Consider the following 26,899-nt stretch of genomic DNA (forward strand, 5'->3'; position numbering starts at 1 on the left):
CGAAATGTTCGGATATTCCCACAACCCCATTTGTGAGCTCGTTTCTTTACAGCTGCAGTTTCCGGTGTCGCAGGCACAATAAATGTATATGTTAAAGTCGCCTACAAATATATTAAAGCAAAACGTGACGCCAGTAAATATAACTTGCCGGAAGCGTGCTCACTGGAGCTCGTCTTTCGCACTTCATAAAAGGAGCGCGATACTGTATGTCACGTGATAGTTTTCAAGAAGCAAGAAGACATAGATATATCATACATGCATGGCCTAGAGCGACGTTGGCCATGGTTGGGAGTGCGAATAAAGTTATGCGTGCACGCGCAGAACGTTCAGAACAATGCACACACGTCAAATAAAACACAACGGATATTACTTGCTAATAATTAAGTAACTAGTAATATATTTTAAGGTAAACTTTGGTTTTGCCGCCAGTTGAGGTGTTTACTCTATGAAGACGAAGTGAACCTACAAAGCAATGTCATTTCTCCACTTCTAATAGCAGAAAGAAAAAGATGGCTGCTGTGTAGTCGGCGTGAAGTTTGCAACTGCGCAGTTTCATTTCTGATTTGGTTTCTGTGGCGAGTATTTATTTTAATTGTTAGCACATAGAGACGAGAATGAATAGCTCAAAGTCGAGCAGGGTAAGTGAACAATGCCTCACAATCCATACATCGATTTATTTCGCTCGTGGAGATGCGTGCTCAGCTACCTTGCGCTGCCACATTTCATACAGCTAAATGGGTACTCAATGTCTAACGATGTTTGCTCTGAGGGCAATATGCTGTGTGGCGTTCTTTTTGTAGTTACTACGAGTCGAACGTTGGGACTGAGCGTCGCTTGTTGCGACGTTGAAAAGTGTCGCAGTCTCGCATTATATTCTTTGAAGTCGCACTTACTAACCGTCTGCAATTTCGTCTTCACTCTTCCAGAACGCATGAACTCTGATGGGTGGAGCTAGTGCTTACGCTTAAAACATATCGGCAAACAAAAGTACTGCCTTCTGCTCCACTTCTCGTTTGCATTACCGTAAATTCCAATTCGAAGGTACGTGGAAACGCCGCTTCTGTCGCATCTACTTCTCTGCCGTGCGTCAACGTCGGGCGTAGGAATCTTGTTGCCAATTGGCGCTTAGTTTAAGTGTTTCCCACGACCAGTCGCGTGACTCGATGTGAACTGTCCTCGTCTGGAATAAGTGAGCAGACCACAGGTCAGCAGTCCCGCGTATAGTTGTAACACAAGAAATTAAGCTCGACTTGCGTTAAAGGAACGAAAACGGCCTGCATGGCGTTGGTCACGGTTCCTACGCCCACACAAATGACTTGTTCGCTGAATCGTCGCTACCTGTCGTGTGTGATCGTGCGTTCTGCCTGTTCTTACCATGCCATCACCCAACGATGCTTCACCACCAGCTTCCGATAGCGTCTCTGTGACGTCACTGTTCACCTGCACTGACCTTTGTGTGTGTTTTTGTGTGATATATTGTGTTTGGCCGCGCAGTGTCCCGATCACTTTGTGTGAATTGCCTGAAAACTGCTCTGTAGCGCAGTTGTGTTTTTTTTTGTTTTTTGTTTTTCTGCCGCCTACATGCTGATCATGGGGATAGTTTTCTGAAACAGAAGGAGCACTGCATTGGCTCATGCACCACTGCTTGATAGTTGCTTACTGTTGTCGCGTGACACTGCGAACCTGAGTGCCTTGCTTGGACATTGTACAGAAGCGCGATTACGTGTTTACTGCACCTTTGTTATGAAGGAGTAATGCTATTCAATTCCTCCTGCCTCACGTGAACTAATGCGCGCCTGTTCCGTGATGGCACTGTGCATATATACACCTTCAGAACTGCTTGTGGGAAGCTTGCACTGCCTCTCGCTCAGTTGCAGTGGAATGTGTACTCAAGGGCCGACGCAATGCAATGACCCTTTTCGCGCGAACATATTGCATCCACTGCTCAACAATGTCTTGGTGGCGACGTAGGCAGAGCGCAGCTCAAATCACTGAGAAAAAAAATTGAAATGGAATCGCTACATTATCCCGTGTAACGTCTGTGCTGTGCTAGTGTTACCCACTGCAGTGATGGGGGAAAAATGCAGTGACTGCATCATTAAAACAGGGCAGGCAAAGTGAATGGACTTACTGAAATCTCTAGAGATTAAATTATTTGATAGGTAATCGTGTTGCTAGCGAAACCCCGCATGTAATAAATTTATTGCGTGCTTTTGCACCTAAATTATGAAGGCCGGCTGTAAAGCAAAGCACATTAAGCCGTAACTTACAGAGCAGTAATGCTCAAGTGTAACTGAAGCATTATGGGAGTACACATAGATAGAGGAGTGCTCACTTATTTTTTTAAACGGTCACTGTTGCGAGACATTTGTTGCCAACAATGAACTAGCTGTCTCAACCTAAAGAGTTCCTCCGTGATCAGTGAGCTCGCTGTGCTCATCAGCCTATCATTAGTGGTGAATCGCATGCCCTTAAGTTATCCCCATGAGGTGCTGTCACACTTCGAACATGGTGCTTATAACCAGCAGGCAATGTGTCAACAGTCTCCGTGGTAATCCTTGCTAATCACTCTGAGCGACGCTGACATGATTTCTAAGTACAAGATTTCTTTGCAGTGTGACCAGATTTAGACAAAACTGTTCTGTTAACCACTGGCTAATAGCGTACACTGTGAATGTACGTAATGTTTCTACCTTTTTTTGCTTTTCTTAACATTGTGTCTCCTGCCAAATGTCCTAAGGCAGCATCACATTCTTTTTTTGATTTACATCCTTTTATTACTTGCATTAAACTCATTCGGGCGTGTTAGGATGCATTCTTTCTTTAATTCAGCACCTCAGAAACATGTTGATTGGAGGCACACTATGTTGGCTGTTCTTTAACCTTGTAACACCCAACATATACATACTATGCTTAATTGCCTCTAAATGCTTACTTTTAGCACTATAGACTTAACGCAAAGCTCCTAGCTGTGTTTTTGATATGCTGGAAGTCGAAGTTTCAGCTGTGGGTAGTTCAGTAAACCAATGGCTAATTCATTCACTACTATAATAATGAAGCTTTAAATCAAATAACATTTTATTGTTTCTTTCGTACAGATCTACTCTCAGTGGCCACGAAAAAAGTTGGAAGCTCCAATTTTCCTTAATGTGGAACTGTGTTTGGGCATAACAGTTAACCCTTTAGTAAGGTCAATAGGGTGTTTGTTCTAGGGTGTGTTGAATCAAGATCTCACTTGAGAGTAGCGCCTTGTCCGGTCTCCTTTTTTGTGCCACCCTGTTTGCTCAAAAATTTATTATGACTGTGAGTTACTCTTCAGCTGACCCTCATAGCTTGTTAAAAGGAAATTTATTGCCAGGTTGATTTAGGTGCAACAGAATTATAATTGTTATTCAGCTCATGTGCAGACATCAGCTTTTCTGAACATGGTAATATACTATAGCGTGAAAGATATGGTAGAAGAATGAGCTATGACAGGTAAAGCGCTGTGCTTGCAAAGTTTATTGGTGGAAAAGGACTTTCATGTATGCACATGAAAAAATTCTCGGCAAGTTTTCTTCCAGTAAACCTTAGTTGTGAGTGAAGCGCTTTGTATGCGTCTTGGCTTGTTTTTGTGACCGGCCTTCCATGTTACTGCCAATAGAAACTAGCCCAACTCTCTCTTCTGATGAGATCAACTTTTCTGCTTGTCTTTACATTTTCTATGTAGGTAATCAAACCTTGTATTGGTTAGCTTCCGTGACACACATGACATTCTTTTGTTGACTGTAGCATCATCAACTGTCTCCAGTCATTATATCTTTCCAAGGAGACTGGCTGTTTTAGAGATATGTCAGCAGAGTTTGGCAAGCACCACAGTGTATGCCATGTTGCCTTCATTTTCAGCCATTGTCAACTTGTAAAGCCTTTTTCTTTTGCATGCCAGGCTGGTTTGTCTGCTCTTTTGCGGCTAACAATGTGTTTACGCGCAGGGGAAAAGAAAGTCTTCTCCATATGTGACCGACGCCGAAAAGGTGTGTAACTCCTTTTGCAGTCTCTGAAGGTGTGTGCAGTTCAAAAAAGGGGTGTGTGTGCCTCATTTGGACCTAACACTCTATGTTTAAGAAGTCTTCTAAGTTCAAGGTAAATGTTACAGTAAGCAACCGGCTGACTTGCCTCTGCTTACAATGCCTGTTTCTGCTGGATTTCTAAGTAGATTCTCTAGACAAAATGCTTGCATTGTTTCCGGCTAATTTTGGGCAAGTCAAACTATTTGTTTGGGCTTGTTTTCTGTTTGCTGGCTGGGATATATCTGTTCCTCCTGCTTGAAGCTGCTTATGTGTGAGTTGCAGAACATTTGAAAACTTGCTGCGCTGTGCGTGCTCTGCTTCCAGGCCCAGCAGAAGATGCCAAACTGGTACTACAGCAAGAAGGCTCTCCGGAAGACACCCTCCTACCTCGATGGTATCTCTGTGGAGAAGGAGCAGAGATACCGGCGGGAGGGTGCGAGATTCATCATCAACGTCGGCACCAAGATGGGACTGTATCCTTCCCATTTGCAGCAGGCAGTAGTCATGTACAGATGAGACCCAGATTTGTGCATTGAAGCGGGGTGCTGCCATCTCTTTAGCTCAGTTTTCTCCTTTCTCCTTTTACGTCTTTACTGCACTTCAGCATAGGTGAAGCGCAGTAAAGAACCAAAAGGAGAAAACTCAGCTTGAGAGATGGCAGCACCCCGCTTTAGCGTACAAATCTGGTACTGCTCTTCAGCATAGGTGCGAGGTTGCGGGATTGAATCCTGGCCACGCCACCCGCATTTCATTAGGGGCAAGATGCGAAAGCACCCATGTACTTAGGTTTAAATGCACGTTAAAGAACCCAAGGTGGTCCAAATTCCTGGAGTCCCCCACTACGGCATGCCTCATAATCAGAAAGTGGTTTTGGCACGTAAAATCCCATAATTTAATTTCAACAATTTTTTAAGCATAACTGGTGTCCAGATTGCACTGCACAGTTATGGCTCCCTCAGAACAATAGGAACCAATCTCAAAGGCTGTGCTTTTTGCCTACTGAGGGCACCTGTAGTAACTGCTGATGCTGTGGTCACCATTTTTCTTACAAGGGAATGGATGAATGTTGTAGATGTAACGGGTATGCAAAATCTCTGACGCCACATCAAAGGGGTCCTGTCGGAGTCGAGCCCCCTGAATAAATTTAGTAGCAACATTCCTCCTCACCCAGCCTCTCCTTCTCCTGGTCTCCTCGCCATTCGCACTTTCCCTCATCGCTCGCCCTCGCAGTTTGGTTCTACGCTCTGGGGCATGCCGGCATTGCCCATAGAGTTATGTGAAGTGAGACATTAAAAATTGTTGTTCGGTGCTTGAACATGGATTTTTATTGTAATTGAGGCTTGTTTATGTGTGCTGTGCTAGGAGTGATGATGGAACATTATGGAACTGGCAGAAGCAGATGATTTTTGTTCTTTTTTGGCACAGTAACTTCGTACTTGTTTTGCCGTTTCAGGTTGGCTGCCTACTTCCAGTTAGAAGCCTTTTGAGGCTAGTTTTGTGGACAAATTTCTTTTAGTGTCATATTCTAGCATGAAAATCGGAGCTCTTTCTCGTGCCAGCACTGTAATGTGTTCAAATACTTGCCAGAGCTTTATTTGAGCGTTGTTGTCCACAAGCAGTGTACCTGCAGGCAAAAACACTGTCACGACTTGTACAGATCAAGCTGCTTTGCGATTTACTTCTATTACATTGATAAGATTCTTTATTTGGCTCTCTAAAGACACTTGCCCTGCATGAAAGGGCTGCGATGAAGTCGAGGTTTCGCCGGTACACACAAAAGGTGATGCGTTTGCGTGTGTGCAGCACTATGTAGCTGCCGATTCAACAACTCGCATGTGTGTGCGCTACTCGAAATGCATACTTGTGTACTTGTGTGTACCCGATCGATTGCTGTGTGTCGAGCTTGTGCAGCTGCTTAATTTAATCATCGTACCTTAGTACCACGATGATCAGACATAAGGCGAATGATGTATTCATCTGAATAATGCAATAACTATTCTTGTCATTTCGTCACGACGCTGGCATCTCTGCATGCAGTAAAACTGGTCCTACACGTTTATGAAAAACTGATGCCGCTGGCTCTCAGGCGCAATCTCAGTGGAACCTGTGTGTCATTTGTAAACAAAGGTTATGCAAGGACGAAAGTTACACATTGAAATAGTTTTCATCAATGAGCACCTTCCCCCTTCCCCTTGCACAATTTCCAAACCATTATGGGCCAACAAACTTGTTCACCACTTAATTGTATCGTGATGGCGAAGGGGAGAAAGCCTACTCACATTAGTCAAAATAATTTACACATGGTAATGAACAGCTTGTCCTCACAAAATGTCGTTGCAGCGCCTAACAAAAGCATGAAGTGACAAAGCCGTGCACTCTAATTAGTACAACAATAACACATGTTGAGCTTTCAGCACGATATATGACAGCACGAACCCTACCCTCTCCATAGCGTCATACACTTGTTAACGATAGCGTATCCAAAAAAATTAAATAAATAAACTGCACAAACATTAAGAATAGCACCCATGCATAAGATTACCCATGCCTGAGCTCCATACCCCATCAAGAAAGAAAAAAAATTTCGTTCGTGCATCTTTGCACCTTCCGTACCCTTAAAATCAATCTCTAACATAAAACAGAACAAAAACGTCATTCTTCAATGGCGCGAGTAGCCACGAAATAGCCAAAACGTGAAAATCCTTGCGAATGCCTTACTACGGCAACTCGACGGCCACCTGCCAAGGTGGCGAGTGTGCCAATGTGCAGGAAAGAAGAAAAACATAGAAAAAAGGGCACGAAAAATACCACCTGATGGCACTCGACCAATTGGGAGATGCAGACCTTCTCTCCTGCCTCCTCTCATGTTCATCGCCGCAACTGCGGCGGCAAGATAAAAGTTTGACGCTACCTTTAGTTTTATTGAGGGGCCTTAATCGGAGTAGGTCACTTGGCCAATAAGCGAGAGCTAAGGGTGGCTTTTAACTCTCGAAAGCTTGTGCAACTCATTCCCAACTGGTGGCGGTAGTAAAGATCTCAAAAATTTTTCCACGGGCAAAATGTAGCTCTGGTGTCTGTTGGTGTTCAATAGCAGCAATTTAGTCAGCGCAGAAATTATTGGCAAATCCCCCAATTAAAAAAAAATAGAGAGAGAGGGAGAGAGAGAATGATTAAAAGTGAAGAGCTGTGGCTCGGTCCAGCTTTTGGATGAGCACATCGTGCAAGCCATGCAATATTACACATGCTTGTTGCACCTTGACTGTGACGTCCCTCCCCAGACGCTATGACACCATGGCGACAGGCGTGGTGTACTTCCACCGCTTCTACATGTTCCACTCCTTCAAGACATTCCCCAGATTTGTGAGTTCTTTCATTTGTTTCATCATAGTCTACTGCTTCATGAAGGACAGTGGCTTTCCTATTGTGCCAGGCTTAGTTTAGCTTGAGTAACTGCACAGAAGTACCTCTGAAATAATGTATTTGTCGTTGCTGCTGCTGTTTTTGTTGTTTCTGTGTAATGCAAGAGCCTGCAAAATTTATGCAAAATAAGCCTATATTTGTGGAGAAAATGCAATAATGCTGCAGTGCACCATATTTGACAACATTGAGGCTATGTTAACCTGCGGAGCGAAGCTTGTTTGCTGATGAGCCAAGGTTTTTTTCAATAGATCTGTTGTCATCAGTTAGAGAAGTCGTGGACCAATCCTGGTTCACTGCTCTTTGTGTTTTGTGCTTCGTCTTTCCCAGCACTGTTAGCCTGTTTCACGGTGCTGCTAACCAAACTCGCCCAGCTGTCGGGAATAATGCCTCCTGGATTAGAATCATCATTTTGCCGTCATGCTCGTTGCAGATAACGGCCTGCTGCTGCCTCTTCCTGGCGGGCAAAGTGGAGGAGACACCCAAGAAGTGCAAGGACATCATCAAGACAGCGCGCTCTTTCCTTACCGACAAGCAGTATCTGTCCTTTGGAGAAGACCCTAAGGTCAGTGCAACATTGCCGGATTACTCATCCAGTGTTTTTGCTCCGCTTCTGAAATGTCATGGAAACGTGATCAAATTCTGTTGCCTGCCGTGGACTGATTTCATCATGTTCAGCACGCTTGGACACCCCTCTTGCCAGTGCCATGGTGACAGTAGTCCTTGCCACTTTCTCGCTGTGCTTGGGTTCAAGGCAATATTGAAGGGAATACTGAAGGGAATGCCACTGTGGATTTTTACAGTGAATTTTAGGGGGCAGTTGAGGCGTGCCTCTCCTCAACACCACTGCTATTGTAGAATCTTACTGTTTTTCACCTTTTGACTTCAGTGACTAAACGGGCGTTTTCATGGAACACACACAACACGCTTCATGCCATAGTTGCCTTTCAGCCCACTAAGGAGTACTGCTACTACTGGCATGCTGCTACCGGCGCAGTGAAACTCCTAGAATCGGGTCCATTTCATAGTGTGCACAACTGCATGGCAGACAATGAAGATAAGTCGCCCGTGCCACAGCCTCAGAGATTGGAAATGTGTGCTGGGTTCGGTGTGGACGGATGGGTCTTGATGCGGTCTGCCAAAATGTCCCAGCAGAACCATGACACGCTGCCATGAGGGGTTGCATGGATGCCAAGGCAGCTGCATCCTACGCGAGTGAGACCACATTCATGAACGTTGCAGTAGCATATCAGGCAGCCCCCAGATATTAAGACTTCCTGAAAAACGGACATTCGGCTTAGTGCACAGTTCTCCTCTATGTTACCTCTGGGGTTGCTCAGTAAGTACAGTGTTTTGTGGCTGAACACGAGGTTGCGGGTTCAATCTCTGCCTGTGGGAGTCACCTTCCGGTGTGGCAGAATGCAAACATGCTCACGCACCATGCTTTCAATGCATGTTTAAGAACCGCAGGTAGTCACAATTTACTCGAAGCCCTTCATTATGGTGTCTTTCATAGCCCCCCTGTGTTGGCTTGGGATATTAATCCCTATAAATGTCATCATTCAACCACCCCTTTATTGTACTCTCACTTCTTTGCTGACTCTCGCCCTCTGCCGCACGTGCATGTTCTTCCAACGGGGAGAGGCTGGTCGCAAAGCTCAGTGGCCTTGTAGGTGAGCTCACGCAATTCAGAAGCACAAAGTAAGAGGCAAAGTGTTTCACATTACATCTGGACTGCTGTTCTCAATGTAATTTAAGGCGCTTTCTCTGAGCAGATAATGGTACACATGAATTCATGTACTTGTACGCTGCCATGTGTGAGCTACCCAGTTAGGGTGGCAGTGCACGGGACAGTGCAAACAGAAAGCAGTGCTTCATTTGTTTCCTTCCGTTTGTCCTGTCCCCAAGCAGTGTTATTCCATTTTGCTACAAGTACCCAATAGCACAAGTTGGCACTTCACTATGGCTACTTAACCATTTAATGACAGCACCTATAAATACCAGGTGAAAGATGTTATTTTCTATTTAAATGTGAAAAACATATTGAGAATAAGCATAATCAGAAAAAAAGAAAGAAAAGAGTACTTTGCATAAACTTTATTTCAGCAATAGGGGGGATACACCAGGCAGGAAACTGGAAGTAGGCTTCACCCCAAGCCACCTATGGCATCATTTGTAATTTGCACAGAAAGCTCTCGTCATATATGAACCATAGGTGTATATTTCATTTGCTTTACAACACGCATGCGAAAGCACTGCAGCTGAAAATCTTGCATCAGTCAGTCTCCTCTGACCATGCTTTCAAGAGAAGATGAGTCGCACGCCATGCTTCTTCTTCCTTGTCCCGTGTTCTTGTGGTAGATCAACAAATGATGCTTGCTGCCTGTCATTCAGTGTTGGCCGAAGACACAGTATCTACTCAATTCTAATGCGCCCTCGATTGTAACGTGCACCTGTTTTCCGTGACCAAAAAGAAAGAGTACAATACAGCGCACCTTGTGCTTTCATGTAGAAATAATATTTTCTCTCGTTTGGAAAAAGCAGATTTATTCCCAGCACACTAAAGGCCTTGTTAACCATGGCAGATGGGATTGTGCACCATGCATTTTTCACCCATCCACCAAAGTCCTGCAGCGAGGTATGCTTCATTTTATTGGCGGGCTTGAATTCATGGCAGCCACTGACAAGCCATTCCATGTAGAGCGCCCAAATTCTGTCTTTCACTGGCTTGTTCAAACAAACAGAGCAGCTGGAGCTGCGATGTCATGCCGCCGAGTATCACTACAAGGTCGGTGTTGCGTGCAGCCAGCTTGTCCTTGATGCACTGGTCAAGGTGGCACCTGAACGCTTCGAGCACAAGCACCCCACGCAGACCCAAACTGCCGCTCTTTTCCGCCAAACGTTATCAATCCAGTCATCGACCAAATCCGTGGTCATCCAACCTTTTTCATTTGTGCGCACAATCATGCCACTTGGAAACATGATTCCTTTCGGGAGCGTCTTCCGTCTGAAGATAAGATACTGGGGCAGCTTGGGCCCATCTACAATGCAACAAAGCATTGCGGTGACTCTAGTTTTTTCGTGGCCGGAAGACAAAACGCGCACTTGCTTCACCCCCTTTCTTTTCGACGGTTGTGATGGCAGGCATGTCAAAGTAGAGCGGCGTCTGATCGGCATTTCCAATCTGTCCGAAGCGGTAGTCGTTTCTATGGTGGAACTTCAAAACGTACCGCTGAAAGCTGGGCAATTTCTCTTCACATTCTTCGGGTAATTTTCGGCATATCCTTGTCTGCCTTTGAAGAGAAAAGCCTTTTCTTTTCATAAAATTTGATAGCCAGCACCTGCTCGCTTTGAAGTCGCTCCGCATTAGCCCTTTCTTTAGGGCTAACTGCATCAGCTGTACTTTGAGCAGATTGGTCGTCACAGGCCGCTGTGCCACTCGCTGCTCTTGCACGTATTCTGCGAGCAGCTCTTCTATTTCGGCAAAGCGGCCCTGCTTCGGTCCACTGAAACCCTTCCTTGTTGTTTTGCTGGCGAAAATATTCTCCTTCTGTTTGCGCCAGTCCCGCATGCAAGTTTCAGGAACTCCGAATGCCCGTGATGCGGCCCGATTTCAGTTCATCTCTGCGCACATGATAACTTTCCTTTTAAATGCGCCATCATGGTGGACTTGGGGTGTCTTCGCAGTCAGCACTTCCATGCTGATTGAGTAAACACAGAAAATGGGAAGACAGGTGGTAGACTAGGTTACACCAGCGCCTGGTTACACGTACAAAATGGAGGTATACACATGGAGGAAGCTACTACAGCTAGGCTAGAAGCGCGTATGAGGCGGCCATTTTCGAATTTCGAAAATGGCCAAAATATTTTTCGAATGCTGATGGTGAAATGGTAACATGGATTTTGGGTCATACTTGATTCTAATGCACATGCAATTTTTGGGACCCACTTTATCGGAAAAATGGTGCGTGTTAGATTTGAGTAAATACGATAGCCGGATACTTTGTACTCAATACCGAAGTGCTGCAATAAAGAAATTGCATTCTGCTAGGTTGCCTGTTGGCCACACTCGTCAATAAAGGGTGAATGGCTGCAGCTTGCAGGCAAGTGCAGTTTTTTTTTTTCAAGCATTTACAAATTTACGCTCTCGCTATGTGTGACTGCAGGAAGAAGTCATGACCATGGAGCGAATTTTGCTGCAGACAATAAAGTTTGACCTCCAGGTCAGTCATCCCTACGGGTTTCTTCTCAAGTACGCCAAGTGTCTCAAAGGTAGGTCTCACTTGACACCCTGTGCGTATTGATTCTGTTCTGATGAGTCGGGAAGAAATTTGTGACTGGATTTCTTAAGGTGGCTGAAATATCATCAACTTGTTGACTGGTTTTTAATTCTTTATGGACAGGCTATTCGTGTGCTTATAAACAAAGTTCTAAGTTCTACTCTATAAAAACAAAGTTCTAGTTGCACTGTTACTATGGTCAATGATCAAAAATGTTTTATTGTTGAAAGTATTCTCAGTTTAATGAAAAAATGCACCAGTCCTGCCATAGGAGGATGGAAATATAGTACATTGTAAGTTTTTCGTTGCCATTGACAAGTTTGGACCCATATTTGTTTTTTTTTTTTTCGTATTTGGAGTCACCAGTGTGTTATGCTGACCAATATGGGAAACACTGTCAAAGCACACTACAAAATGTGTCCTCCTACTTCTGTTCCTTCCTACTGTACAGTAAGTGTACTCTAGGACTGCCAGGACTTGACGCTGCCTTTTTTCCAACATCCTGGGGGTTGCAGCAGTGACATGCATGCCACACTTAACAAAAAAAACCTAGGAATGTTCGTGACACCCACAGTTGCCAACAGAAAAACATAAGCAAACTACAGTTAACCACGACATGGCTAATATTTATCTTCTTTTCAGGGCACTTTAGTGATGCATAAACAGAAAAAAAGAAGTTACTACACTCGAATATCATCAGTTTGAGCACTCTTAATTCAAACTTTTGGTTTATTCGAACTGACGCCGTGGTCCCGTCAAAGTGGGCGAGAACGCCTGGTAATTCGAATGCGCAAGCATTTGCGACGGTTAATTCGAACATACTCTGCTCCGACAATGCTCTCAGCAGCGCACCAAATCACGTGGCAGCGCCTCCGACCAGCATTGCTTTGACTCCACCATAGAGGAAAGGCTTAGAAGAAACCCCTCAACGCCGTGTGCGAGAAAAAAAAAAAAAGAAGAAACCATAGTGGAAATTTTGCCCTCTCTCAAATGGAAAGGTTGCTGTTTCTGCGTTGCGCCGTAATGCCCCAGCCACACTAGCGACAAAATGCACGCTGTGGGCATGGGTGGGATCGGTCTTGAGCCGATTTTTCGTGGCTGGTGAAAAATCGAGCCACGAGCAGAGGAGACCAATAAGAGACATGCGCCCGACCGCTCTATACGTATTTGCGTCTGGTTCAGCCGGACCACTTGTTTCGCACTATCGTCTGCTTGCGTCAGCTCTTGCTCACACTTTTTTGGTTGGCTTGCTTGGTCTTGTCCGCGCTGGTTTGTTTACAGTGATGCGTCTAAACCGAGACGTCGCGATGGAAAGGTTGTTGGAGACAGTGCACTATATCCGATTCTATACGAGAAAACAGACCCTGTATACTAGGACGCAAAGGTGATACCCAGTACTTCACTCTCCTTGTCTCTTAAACGCGGCAGCGTTGCAACGGAAAGGAGCACATCAACATGAATATGATCAGCGGCACTGACTTCATCGTCTTGATCAGACGTGACTCATGTTAAGAATACAGGACGAAAAAGGTAAACACAGCACCGATCTGTCAGCAGACGAAGGAAAGAGCATGCGAGCACGCAGAGGGAAGCAGCGGCAGAGGCCCACTCTGCTTCGGCAACTCTGCTGCTTCGGTGGCTGAGGTGATTAGCGTCATCCAGCAAGCTGGCGGGAAAGCAAATCCACTTCCCTCCCGCCCTTCCTCGCCATTCTCTCATAACTCCCTCATCTTCGACGGTCTCCGCGCACGTGCGCCTGCACCATTAGCCTCGCCGGCCCGGTGCCAGCTTAGTCTGCTCCTTGAAGTTTCGTTTTCTGCCGTTATTGGGAAGTGAGCATTGGCCGGAATGGGCAGTTTCGTGGTAGTTGCTCGCCGTGTTGCTTGCGCGCCGCAATATTTCATGACTCGTACCGTTCATGCATCATGCTGTGGTGCACGAATACTTAAATAAAAAGTCCTTCTTTTAATTTGAACTTCTTTATAATTCAAACAAATTTTCGGGCCCCCTCGAGATCCACTTATCAAGATTCGACTGTAATATATTATTGGGGTTATTATAACTAAACAAATACTAAAAATTATGCTTTTTACTCTAAAAGCGTGATGGATTGGGCTGGTTGGCAATATTCCTAGTTACTAGGGTTGCACCACCAAAGGCCGGACTCGGGAAAAAGTTTACAACTGCTTATTTACGTTGGCTGTAATCTCCTCCTGTGGCATGATTTTTGCACCATGACCACAGTTCATACTAAAACGGTTGAACTTGTCAGTTAGCATCACAAGCAATAGTCTATAGGCCACGGTATCAGTGAAGAGTTGAAATTTATTGTGGCACAGCCATGCAATCTGGGATTGTGGAGTGCCTAGCATTGGTCAAACACATACGCATAGTTTGTAGTACAGCTGCACTTGATTCAGCCTCCATGCCTAGGCTGAGAGAGAGAGAGAGAGAGTAAACTTTTATTTTCAAATCAACAAGATTCGAGTCCGGCGTCTAGGCTGGGAAGAAACTTTTTTTTTTTTCCCACAACATCTGTGGCCTCCAGACTTTGGCTTGGGACTGTACGTTCTCAAGCACTGGACCTGCAAGCTTCGATGCAGTACTAGTTAAACACTGGCTGTTAAAAGGATACAGAATAAAAATCCAAGAATATTGAGAAAGCACCACAATTGCATTCCTAAGACACGATTGCTCTTGTCTATAGTCATTATTCTGGTTATTTTTGAGCGGATGGCTTTATTTTTGATGCTCCCGAAAATAGCCGACGGATCTGACGTCACATCTACGGGGCTAACTGACCGGCTGCGCACTGTTTCGTTTTCCCCACATTGCACCATGCACAATGCTACGTTCTAGTGAGAGTGATGGCCTGAGCAGAGATTATAACTCCGACTTAGATGAAGGACCGCACGCAATGAAGGCATATGCATACGATCCATCTGCATCATCTAGCGACAATGACGACAGCCCATCACAGCAGTCCCCCTCCGTGGTGCTGAGGGAGCCTGCCTTGTATGTTGTGGCACCACTGCTAGCGCGTAAAATTTGATTGAAGGTTGCCTATACACACTATACGTTCTGTGAGTGCAACAAAAAAAGAAAGCATACAAATTTTTGGTAGATATTGATGCATATGCACTTCCCAACACTCACGCCATCGGCACAGTTGCGGCCGGCAATGTGAGCATAACAGTCGGCTGCCGACTCTCGCGCAGTAGGTGCATGACGCGTGGAAGTAGCTCTGTTATTGCGAATAAATGCGATGGAAGAATGAGTGAGGATTGAGGCCAGACACGTGCAGTGACTGAAATCGCGTTTTGGCATATTAGGCAGTGCCTCTGTTTGTAAACAGAGAACGTCCCATCATTCACTGAGCGCTGTTTCAGCGTCTAAATCTAAACGCACAGGAACAGAGTTTTCATGCACAGCCTGCAGAACTGGCAGCTACAAGGACCACAAGTGGCGAGCAGGTGATGTGTACTTCAGCTCAGCGCATTCCTTCTGCGCTAGCTAACACGCCCGCTCCCCCGTTGTTTCATCGCAGCAGGGCGCTCCTTCCCTTGGCACCACCAGTGCCACATAGGCGATACCTTTTTTTTTTTCGTTTGTCGTCTCTGGAGACGATGCGAATTTCAATTCACTTGGGCAGAATTGGCTAAATATTTGGCTCAGAACGTCGTATAAACAACAAATTACTGCCAAATGGCACCTCTGCGCAAAGCTCCAGCGTGAACAAGCCAGCAGTCTATGGGAGAAGCATTCACAAGAGGCATGCGAGAAGAGACTAACGCTGCCTGCAGTTTTCATCATGCGCATGCAAAAAGGGGAAACAAAACCACAAACCTCTTTTCGCCTTCTCTTTTCAAACGCACCTCTGACGCGTTGTTGCTTGTGAATTGGACGGTCGAACAACAAAGCAAATGCGTCGCAGCAAACGTCACACTCGCCCTTTCGTGTGCTCAGTGCAGTTGATCGCTCACAGTGGGCGGGAAGCAGTGAGGCAGGTAAGTGTGACATGATAACCGGTTTTGCAGGAGCGTTCAATGGAGGCCGCTAGGTGCGGCGATTTGAGAAATATTCATTAAACTAATTACTTTTCGCTCATTTCTGCAGTGAAAGAGGGTTGTTTTGGTCACTCTCATTCCAATAGCTATCATTGGAAGCTGAAATTGCGTCGACAAATTTTTATTCTGTATTTTTTTAAGAGGAAGCTTTACCTTGGGCCCAACTATGATGTGGCCTATTCAAATATATGTAAAGCACAGTCACGCTTTTCTGGGATAACCCTTTGGCCGATTTTAATGAAATCAGTTGCATTTGACAGAGAAAGTAAAATTCTAGTGACAGTTGGAAGTGGAATTTCTATTTATGGCCTGTGTATTGAAAGGACTTTTCAAAAATTGTTAGGCTTGAAAGGAATATAAGCAAAATGTTTACAAGTCTGTAGCTCCGCACCAAGAACAGCTATTGTAGTTGTGTAAGCTGCATCTGTTGGAGCATCCAAAATGGACAAATTTGATGTATCAATTTAAATCTTACGTGAACTTGTTACATTGTTTAAAAGGCCTTTGCAAAAGTCATATTCACATATTAAGAGTCTATTTGAGAGCCATGTATAATACAGTTTTGTCAGCTATATATGTGTTACATATTAGATGCTATTTAGAGAATTGTGATGTCGCTTTTCATTGCCGAGTTAGAGTTGTAAACTTGATAGTTTCATTTTCTGAAAACTTGCGATTTTCAACAAATTTTATTTTAAAAATTTATGGCCTAAATAAACAATTTGCTACTAACAGTCACTAGATTCTAACTGTTTCTTTTTAATGCAAGAAATCTCATCAAATTTGGTGCTGTGGTTGCCAAGAAAAACAATTTCTCCTTTCCCATGTATTTAGATAGGAGCCACCGAGCTGAAGCTTTCTCTTGAGAGAAGGCGGTAGTGGTGTCAATGAGGTTGTTCAGTAAAGAGCCCCTGAATGTGTAACACTGATACCAGCTCATACTGCAGGTGACAAGTCAAAGCTTCAGAAGATGGTGCAGATGGCCTGGACATTCATCAATGACAGGTGGGGTGTTACGTCTGTCCAGCTCTCTTTCTTGTAGAGATGGAATTTGTTTTTGTGCACGTAAAGTAGTCCAGCATAATTGAAGGCTGCAATAACCCTGCAATTGAAAGCCACATCAACCTACTTTCCAGTTTGCGAACACTGGTGTTTGTAATGCGTTGTAGTAGTAGTGCTGGGCTTCCAAGTTGAGCTGACATTGTGTCCAGGAGCATTCGCAAATGCATGCACGACCAGGTGGAGGCTTAAGGTGAATTACATTAACCAATATCAAGCCATTTTTACCGTGGGGAGCCTGTTTTCCCGCTGGTCCTTTTAAACAAGTAGAATCAGCAGATCCCACTCTGACACTTTACAGGTGGACCCAGAATGCGTCACGAAATAGTGTGGGAACAAGGGAAGCCTCAGCCTGGAGCCATTGTATGAACAATGGGAATCGTCTTCATCAAGGCCCTGACGAAAACAAGTCGCCCTTCAGGCTGAGGTTTTCCTTGTTCGACAACCGTTGATGGACGTCTTTGTCTCCTTGTGACCCCTTTAGCTTCTTCAAGGTGCATCATGTTGTGCAAGTACCACTGAGATCCAGTGTGCAGCATTTCTCCGGCAGATTTAAATTTGTAAAATGTGAGTGCACACCCAAGTGCTCGCTCAAGTATTTGGGTAGCTCCTCCAAATTGCTGAAATTTTCCAGTGTTGTTTATAAGACAGTCATGCAACAATGTGGATATGTTGTAAAGAAGTGCTTGCTTCTGTCAGGGAGCCTTTGTAGCACATTAATGTCTGGGACATCACCAGCAGGTGCATTTTGGATATGCAAACATGGAGTTCTTCTGTGGATTTTGGCCAGTGCTTTGAAATTGAGGATAGTCTTTTCTCACTCTGCAATCTTTGCGAAGAAATCTGGGAGTGCTGCGGGAAAGTCCTCCCCCACTTTCAGCAGCTCTGTTGCTTGTTGAAAATGGCCCGCTGTGAATCAGTACTAGCTTCTTAACCCAGCATCTCTGTCAGCTGATATGGAATAATATTGCAACGTAAGAGGTCGATTCGGACTGAGGTTAAGGGAGAAGATAAGCAGGTCGTTTAAAAAAGAGAGAGATTTTGCAAGTGCCTGTCTGTGATGGTTTTTTTTGTATGAATTATAGGCTAATGCAGCTGGGGCTACATTTTTTTTTTCTGGTTTATTCTTTTTGCTCTCTGTTGCTGCCTTGAGCATTCTGACATGCCCTGTTCTCACCGTAATCGGCCCACTAACCATGTTCGTCATTGTGTGCCATTTTCGTTGCGACTCGAACACGTCTTCCTTTATATAGTCTGTTACCGGGATTGGAACGAAAAATGCAGTGCAACTGGCCGCTCAACGTGATAGAGAAAGAGAAACAGAAGATGAGAAAACTATTTGAGGTACTTCTGTTGAAGCTGCCATAAAAATCTGAAGCCATGAACCGACTCTTCCAAATGCACGCTTGATGTGCTTTCTGTCCATATGGTTCATCGATTGCTTTACGGATGATTTCAAGTCATTTTTGACTAGTACGCAATTCCAGCCAAAAAAGGAGAGCATTGCATAACACACTCCCTCGTGTATCGTTAAGCATACCGAACAACCAACTTCAGTGAGTGAATTCATCATGTAGATCTTGGGCCAGCTGGAACAAGACAGGGCATGCTAGAAAAGAGAGCACTAAATTTTTGCTGCATTTCACCTGGGGGGAGGTATTCTGTAAGCGTCCGCCTAGTGGACTGTCCATTTCGGCCGCTGCTGATTGGCTGGGGCCGCTCGTCTCCTCCTCGCTCAACAGCTACATCCAATCAGCGGCGACCAAAGTGGACAGTCCACTAGGTGGACGCTTAGAGAATACCCCTAGGTGGACGCTTAGAGAATACCCCCCCTGGTGACGGTTAGTCTACTGCGTGGAAAGGCGAGAGACCTATTTACACCTCTCACTTCGTGATTGACATAGTGTTTGAGTGACGGAGCCAGATTATGTTGTGAATGTACTGCTGCCAGTATGTTGATCGGAGCTCACAGAGACAAGCCCTGCGTTGCCTTGGTTGTGCAGTCTGTGCACGACGCTGTGCCTTCAGTGGGAGCCCGAGGTGGTCGCAATTGCCCTCGTCTACCTGGCGGGCAAGCTCTCCAAGTTCGAGGTTACCGACTGGGTAGGGCGCACCTCGCGACACCAACGCTGGTGGGAGGTTTACGTCGAGGACATCACCGTCGAGCTGCTCGAAGGTATGCTGCTTGAGTGGTTAGGGCTGGGGGGGGGGGGGGAGGGGGGGATCTGATGCCGAGTCCGCTGCTGCTGTTGCAGAATCGCATATAGATCAACCCTTGACCTTCAGTTGCATAAACTTGAAAAGAAAAAAGAAATTCTGCAATGCAGTTAGCTACAGAACATCAATTAGCTCGCTCATCGTTGGAGGTAAAAACCGCGAATGAACTGTCAGGATTCTTGTCCTGCGACACCTGCTAGTTGCTTTTGACGTCCTAAAGCACATCTTCATCGGGGATGCCCAAGGTATTCGTTATGCTGGAGCAGGCAGGCATGACAATGCCTGCCTGCTCCCGAGGTGCGTATGCAGCGATCAGTGTAGCTTGCCTGAAGGCATCCTCGGGTTAGTGCAAGTCATTCACTCGTTTTGACGGTGGCCCACTGACAGCAGCTTTATGTTTCTTGCGCCGTGTTTGCAGGCTACGATGGCCAGTGAGACCTCTCTTAGGTGCTGCCGATTTGTCCCATTGGATAGTCATTCTTTTGCCGCATTTTCATTACAAGGCGCTTAAAAAGGCTTTCTTTGTGCTGCACATTCAGGTGGATATGCCTGTCCCATGATAATGTTCGGGTGCATTTCTGTTCGTGTTTTCTTTCTTTCACTTGCCGTTTGTGCCACAAGCATTGACAAGTGGGCGCCAGTTTTCAAATTTTATAACTCGCCCTCCCTCCCCCCCCTCCTGTCTTTTGCACCTCACGCTCGCAGACATCTGCCACCAGGTACTGGACCTGTACTCGACGCCCATCCCCAACACGCCACAGGACTCTCCGCCGGACTCACCCGTGCTGCCCATAAAGTCCGGCAAGCGCTCACTGCCTGTGAGTGGATCTCATACACTCCATGCTCTTTCATGCACCGGAGTGAGTTAAAGGTGGCCAGCTGTGCCCTCTTTGGCTAAACGGAACCAAACATTGTCAGTGCAACTTACAAGACATCTTTTATTTCCTTTTTTTCACCTTCCCCCCCCCACTTTTTTTTCTTTTCTATTTTCTTGGGAAATTGGCACAGTTGTCGCAGTTTTGCTCAGCTAATGCTAGGCTGTCACTTTTGTGACAGCTGCTGTTGTTGTGTACCTTAAGAATAAAATTTTTTAAAGTTTTCTTGGTCCGTTTATAAAAGTAAAATTTCATCTCTGGTGTCCAGACTCGTGGAGAACCCGACGCCCGAGTACCAAAATTTTCTGGCGCGATACGAACACGGCAATAGGAATTTTGTGCGAATTTAATTGCAGCACTGTCGAACGCCGATGTCGTTAGCTTGACAGATGGCCAGCATGTTTCTTTAGGCCCGTTGGTAGGACGTTGCATCGAGCAACAAGAATGAGGTGAACCAAGAGGCTAAATTTTTCGTGTGACAGTCGTGCGAATTGAAACACAATGAAGCTAGAGAAAGCTCAGATGTGCAGCACAAGCGGACAAAGAAGAAAGGTGGTGTGAGACTGGACAAAGCACAAACTCTTTGACTTATCACTATATTCAAGTGCCAAGAGGATTTCATTGTTGTAAATGTTAATTGCTATAACCGGGCGTCACGAAAAAAAAAAAAGAACAGAGGGGGGCAAACACGAAAACATTTTAGTTAGACACAAACAACTACGGTCATACTGCCACTTGCAGCATTAGCACTTTTAGCAATACTCGGATGTAATAATGAGCAGCCCAGGTGAGCTTTTGTTTTATGGCACAATAAATACGTTACTACTAGTTCCCATCCCGCAAAGGTCGAGTCCCTTTCCCCTGTCTGTGTTAGTTCTCTCCCTGCTTCCTCACAGGGGCAACATAGGCGCAGCATTTCTACCACAGCATGCTGCTCTGAAAAGCACAGCTAAGTAGCTGTAGATAATTTGTATATACAGCAGAAACCAGTTGATACATTTTCCAAGGGCAAAAAAAGCTACAACGGCCGGGAAAATGTAACAATGAGGAAGGCGGCAAATTGCCACGGTAACATCAGAAACACGTCTGAATGGCTGGGCATACAGTTATTAGACGTCTTGGCGCTTGTACTGTGACGGGAAACTACACATGCGTGCGTGTATAATTAACGGACTCTTACTATGTTCTGTGACAGTGGCCCCCTTCCACTCTTAATAGCTTCACTGCATAATGCGGCAACCACATGCATGCGACATTCAAGCGTCTGCCTGTTGTGTCGCTGTGGCGATTGTGGCGAACAGGCAGACGCTTGAATGGACACGACCGTATGGACACGACATCGCGAAGAAAAGTGGTGACAAATTTACACTGTTGTGTAAATAAGTACAGTCGTGCGGCCATAAAAGAAATTGCAAGCGTACCACGAGGCTAACGTAACAAAGTGCGTTAGATCTTGCTTTAAGGGAAGGGACGCGACATTTACACAGTGAAAAATAGCCAATGATTCAATTTTTTTTAACGCACATTTTCAGTTTCTATAACTATTTTTTTATCCGGTTATGAAATATCTTCACTGAAAACCACGTAGAAGTGCTCTAAAGAATTTGTTTATCGGCCAAGGTGGCGAAAATTTTCGCGGAAAGCACGAGAGAACAGCGTTTTTCAAGCCACTATACTTCGGGAATGGCGCAACCAAGCACAGCCATCTTGGTCTCGTCGGAAAGTGCATTTCTTCAACTTCAGATTTGCTGCTTCAGCTATCTCCTCCACACAGAAACAGGCGCACAAAAAGCAAATGATTGAAGGCCGTTCCAGAGTGTCCCATTGGTCACGCCCGCCATATGGCACCAGCGCATTTCACCATTGGTCTGGCACTCTCTTCGTAGGGGCGTCGTCTGCTCTTTACACCTCGCGAGCTCTCGACGTATCGACCGCCGGGACTTCAGTGTCGAAATGGGCGCGATGCAGACATCGCAAACCCAAGACCGATCTCTCCGCTACCGATGTGTCAAACCCACGGTTAAGCATTCTGAGCATTGGCGACACGGGCTACACAACCAACCGCGTGCGAAATCCTCTAACATGTGGACACACGTATCGAGCGTCCGTGCTTTGGACATCGTGACCAAGCACATTATGCATGCAATCCTCGGGACACGCGGCCATGCACATCGCACTCATACTCTTTGGAACCGCAGCTAGACATTTCGCTTATCGGCACCTTGGGCTTGGCGATCAAGAACATCGCACGTGGACTTCTCGGACCCGCTTCTAAGCATTTCGCACATCGGCCCCTCAGATTTGGTGATCGAGCAACTCGCGCACCGATATCTGCCTTTTATTTTATTTATTATTTATTACAGTGGAAGCTGTTAGCCTCTCGGTGGTCGGTATTTTTCATGTCCGTGTCCGTTAACAAAAATGTGGGCCGATCCCTGGAGCAGTGCAGACCAGGAGCAGTGGCTCGTAGCCCCGTGTAAGGCAGAGGCTTCAAGCAGCCAGCAAAGTGAAGCAAACAGTGCATACATTCTTTGGAATCATGCACACAACGCACAGAACAGCATGCATTTCAATAAAGAACAAGCACAACATGAGCATCCGAACTACGTGATTGATGTTAAGGTGCTCCTAATAACAATGCGAAGCATGTAGCACTCCCCGCATATGTTTCTCGGTAAAGATTACTGTTGTACAAGCTGCCGCGGCCACAGCAGCTGGCAACATGGGGTATGATGTCCCTAGCCTTTTGTATGTAAAAGAACCAGCCTAATTTCAATGTGGTTGTAACACCACTATGGGCGGTGGCGTGCTGTCAAAATTACCATTACTCCTAGTACTACCGTTACTCGAAAGCAATGCATAAAGCATTGCATACCCCCCTTCAGCAGTTGCAGTGGTGGTTTTCAGCAGCTTCGCTGGACATTCACTTTCGCAGGGCCGGGATGGCGAGTCAATTTTTTATTTACTTGGTAACGGTCTTAAGCTATAGTGCAGGTCGGGACTTTCTCGCTTTTTTTGGCTTATTTCGATTATTTTATGCCCGATGTGTTTGTCTGTTGATGTGAAGCTCTCAACAAAAATGATACTTGCAGGGGTGGAGGGGGACAGGAGGCAAGATTGTCCTTTCACTGCATTCTTTAAGCTCTCCTGGCCCTCACGAGGTTCAAAGGAAGTTTGTTCGGTACGATGTTCTCAAAATATGGTAACTGGTGCAAACGTGACACAAAAGCACACGGTAAACTTCCACATAAGTGCTGGCTCGCAAGGCATGCGTGTTTCAGCTGCATTGCTGCCCGTGTGCCCGTGCCAACCCGGCTCGCCTATCAGACAAAATGATAAAAATTACTGTTAAAGCTATAACAGGACGTGATGTGAACATAGTGAAAAGCATCTGTATCACCGTTCGGTAGTGCATCAAAACCGGATCTTTAGTAGAGGTTAGTGGTAGGCACGCAGAGTGGTACACAGGCCTCAGCTCCAGTGGACAGCCTACCACTTCTCTGTCTCTTGTGCGCACAGCCCTGTCCAAAAACTCTGTAACAATATTATGCCTTTGTTTTAGGCTTGTCCATCGCACTGTGAAGTTAAATGGCTTGATGCTAGCATGGCGTACTTAAAAGATTCGTTATCTGTATGAAAACCACACAATGTGCCTTTTCTCGACAAATACTTGTCTCGGCCCTTGTCCTGTCAACACACTGAAACGCAGGCTTCTGCTCTTCTTTGCTGATGGGCTCAAGAAGTGCTTGCATTTTCCAATTTGCGTTGTCTGTCGTTGTGTGCCACTTTTCAATACCTCGCACTGTTTACGTCCTCAGAGTCAATTCTTCTGAATGCAGTCTGAAATTGCTATGAATGGCGCTTGTTGCTCCGTTTATTCATTGCACGAGCAGCCACTGGTGCTGACTCGCCATGCTGCTCAAGACCCCTGCATGTGCCGACGTTGCGCCATTTTATTTTTATTAAGTCCAGTTCATTTGGCGATCCTTTGTCGCTTACATATTCTTATGGCTTCTAAACTGCCTAGTGGCCGCTGGGGACACTTATTTGGATGAGTCACTTCTCAAAAAGAGAGCAGTGTTTTGTGAAAGGTGGGAGCAGTGCAGAAGAATGCAGCTGGTGTGTATAGGAGGCTAGTGCTTCCTTTCATTCCGCTTCACATCACAAGCTACCGTGCTCAAATTGGATGGCTCCCAATAGCAGTTGTGCAAGTTGTCACTGTGTGCGAGTGTGTTTAGGCTTGTGTGCCACTTTCCTAAGTCGCTTGAGTGGTGCAAAATACATGCACGGTTTCCCCACCTCCTTGTCGGTGCAGTCTTCCCCGCCCAAGTCTCCCATCGTGCTGCCACCTACCCAGCAACTGGCGCCACAGCTTCAGCAGCCGCCGCCAGACCTGGCGGTGGTGGTGCCTGTCACACTAGCAGTGCCATCGACGTCGTCCGCGCCGCCACCCGCCGCACCCCCCATGGCAGGAATGCCCATCCCCACCATTGACAGCAGCGCCACCAAGCCCATGACTGTGGATGTCGGGCAGCCGCCCCCCATGCACCACGAGCTGCCGCCCCCCATTGGTGACAAAGTGCCACCCCCCGAGGCAGCCTACCGGGGAGGCTACCCGCCGCCGGCCCCGCTGCCTCACAGCTACGGCATTCCGCCTCCACCGCCGCCGCTGCCACCAACGAGCCATCCGCCGCCCACTCACGTGCCGCCACCACCGCCCCCCACGGGTCAGCCACCACCGCCGCCTTACTACCACCACAGGCCATTACCCGATCAGCCGCCACCCCATCCGCCCCCATCGTATGCAGGTGCCCCGCCCCCGCCTCCTTACCACCATCACGCGGGCCCGCCACCTCCACCACCCCCGACCTCGCTTCCTCCATACACGGGGGCGGGGCCTGTGATGTCGTACCCGCCCCCTCCCCCACCCGGCGGGTACCTGGCCCCACCTCCACCGAGGCAGCAGAACCCAACAGGCGTGCCATCGGTTAGGATCACGCGCATCACCAACTGAGCCTCTGTTGGTGCCAAATGTGTGTTGAGTGTCCCCTCCCTACCCAACAACCCATTTTTGGATGGAGACACTTCTTTGCTGGCTTGTGCACAATGCTCGGGAACAGTGCCCCATTTTGTTGGCGTTGCCCTATTGAGTTGCCATCCATTGACTTTTGTTAACTTGCCTAGATTCTATTAGACAATCGAATAAGTAACAGGCAGGATCAGTAACAGGGAGAGATGCCACATCCAAAGTCCTGTAGAACAATTGGTCCCGAAGCAACATAGACACAGTGAAGCTCTTACTGGTGCCAGTTTCTAAGCAGTGTGTCTGCTTAGTATCTTGTGTTTCTGTAGTTTCTCATTTTGTTGTTCATGTACAAGTATGTCTGAGTTGTGCGCTCTCTCAGGACACATAAAATATGTTCGCGATGCGCTCGTGTTTGCTTCGTCAGACATCGATGACATTGTCATACGTCTCCAAGAAAGTAAAGTTTAGCAGTGCAGACAAGACACAAGGTTAGAAATGTGCATACTTACATCTTTAGCAGAAAGCACTGTTGCGACCCATTCTGGCTTCTCCAGCAATTTTCAAATGTTAAGCCTGGCTCCCAGTATACCTCTGTCCCCGAGACGTATAGTTTAGAGACCTTCACCATCATTTGAGTCGCATTGCATCAAGCATGCAGTCATCACATCATCACAGCCTTCGCAGCAAGTGGTACAAAATGCGCGAAACGCCACATCCGTGTTGCGCAAATCTGCGTGAGTGTTGTTGCCCGCACCATTAGGTCTGGTGCACGTTAATCTGGACATTTGTAAACCTGTGCATTTGTATGTTGTCATGCTGAGTGGCAAGTGTCAAGATACTTCCACTGTGACCCATTTGATGTTTCAACCGGCATGTGTTATATAAACTGAATTTCCCTTTTTTTTATGTAACAGCAGTGCTGGGAGAAAAGCAGCAGCCCAGCCAGAAAGAACAGTGTATTTTCAGTTATTGTGCATTTTTTTTACATAGAGCTTGAATTGGCATTGGCTTTAGAAGTGACGGCTGATGAATCTGTTAATTTTTCTTTGTTAGTACTTGCTTCATTCTCCAATGTGGAGAGGTCATTTCGTTTGAGCTCTGAATAAATGCAGCAGAATTCCCAATGATCTCTTGTGTTATCTATCACCTGGGACTGAGGGCCAGAACCCAAACACCGAGTGAGCTGGCCAAAGTGCTCCTCCAGCTTCCACAGCAGACATTCGCACCACCTGTAGCGACTCTTCCCCGGAACAAGGGCTACTCGAGAAAGGGCTCTTAAAGCTTCCAAGCTGTAAACAGGTGACACAGACAGCTATAGGCGTTGGCTCATTGATGGTGGTTCCACTGAGCCACTACTGCAGTTTCTACTTCAGGAGTGCCTCCACATGTAAACATCTATGCCACAGAGCAGCCTTCACAAACACACACAAAAAAAGTAAGCTGTCAGGAGGACACATTTGTGAGTTGCACAGTGACAATGTTGGAAGCACTGAGCGTGAACTTCAGCAATAACTTTGGACCTGAATCCTCAAGCAAGGACTTGCATCACGCTGGGATTTCACGAACCAAGATCTGACAAAAATACATAAAACTTCATGCCGAATCATGCCGGAAGTTGTCATGTGCGGCTGGCAGAGCACAGAACGCTTTAAGAATTTCAGTTGAATCGATGCCTCAATACAGAAGTGAGGAAAAATGATCCACCGCAGAGAAAGCCGATTACAAAATGACAAGTAGAATCGGCAAAGCACAGCGAAGGCTACATAAATTGTTCGAAAGGAGGGAGTAATTGTAAGGTTTAAAGTAACGCCAAGTTCGATGCCTTCCTTGCCAGGCCCCATAGTAAATCTCGGTTACTCGCTGGAACTTGTGAAGTGACATCGAACTTGTGAAGTGCCTTGTCAAGAGG

The 26,899-nt window shown here is 46.2% G+C and overlaps 1 protein-coding gene across 2 annotated transcripts; it reads left to right on the plus strand.

Moving 5' to 3' along the window:
* Positions 1-476: 476 nt before the first annotated feature.
* CycK (cyclin K) lies at positions 477-26,114 on the plus strand. 2 transcript variants are annotated; one of them, XM_075698843.1, is made up of 11 exons: positions 477-638; positions 927-1,041; positions 3,972-4,013; positions 4,374-4,522; positions 7,328-7,409; positions 7,900-8,031; positions 11,633-11,738; positions 16,761-16,818; positions 18,876-19,048; positions 19,795-19,907; positions 24,280-26,114. In XM_075698843.1, exons 4-11 carry the CDS (start codon positions 4,386-4,388, stop codon positions 24,976-24,978), a joined length of 1,500 nt encoding a protein of 499 aa, XP_075554958.1. In that variant the 5' UTR covers positions 477-638; positions 927-1,041; positions 3,972-4,013; positions 4,374-4,385; the 3' UTR covers positions 24,979-26,114. The 2 variants fall into 2 exon arrangements, with proteins under 2 accessions (XP_075554958.1, XP_075554957.1); XM_075698842.1 differs by lacking the exon at positions 927-1,041.
* Positions 26,115-26,899: the final 785 nt, after the last annotated feature.

This window comes from Dermacentor variabilis, chromosome 7, assembly GCF_050947875.1.
Source record: "Dermacentor variabilis isolate Ectoservices chromosome 7, ASM5094787v1, whole genome shotgun sequence".
Classification (NCBI taxonomy): domain Eukaryota; kingdom Metazoa; phylum Arthropoda; class Arachnida; order Ixodida; family Ixodidae; genus Dermacentor; species Dermacentor variabilis.

Excerpts from the sequence above, each read along its gene's own strand:
- CycK (XM_075698842.1), top strand. The coding sequence starts at position 615 with ATGAATAGCTCAAAGTCGAGCAGG. Across the intron at positions 8,032-11,632 it reads CCTTTGGAGAAGACCCTAAG|GAAGAAGTCATGACCATGGA; the intron begins GTCAGTGCAACA and ends GTGTGACTGCAG. Across the intron at positions 19,049-19,794 it reads CACCGTCGAGCTGCTCGAAG|ACATCTGCCACCAGGTACTG; the intron begins GTATGCTGCTTG and ends TCACGCTCGCAG.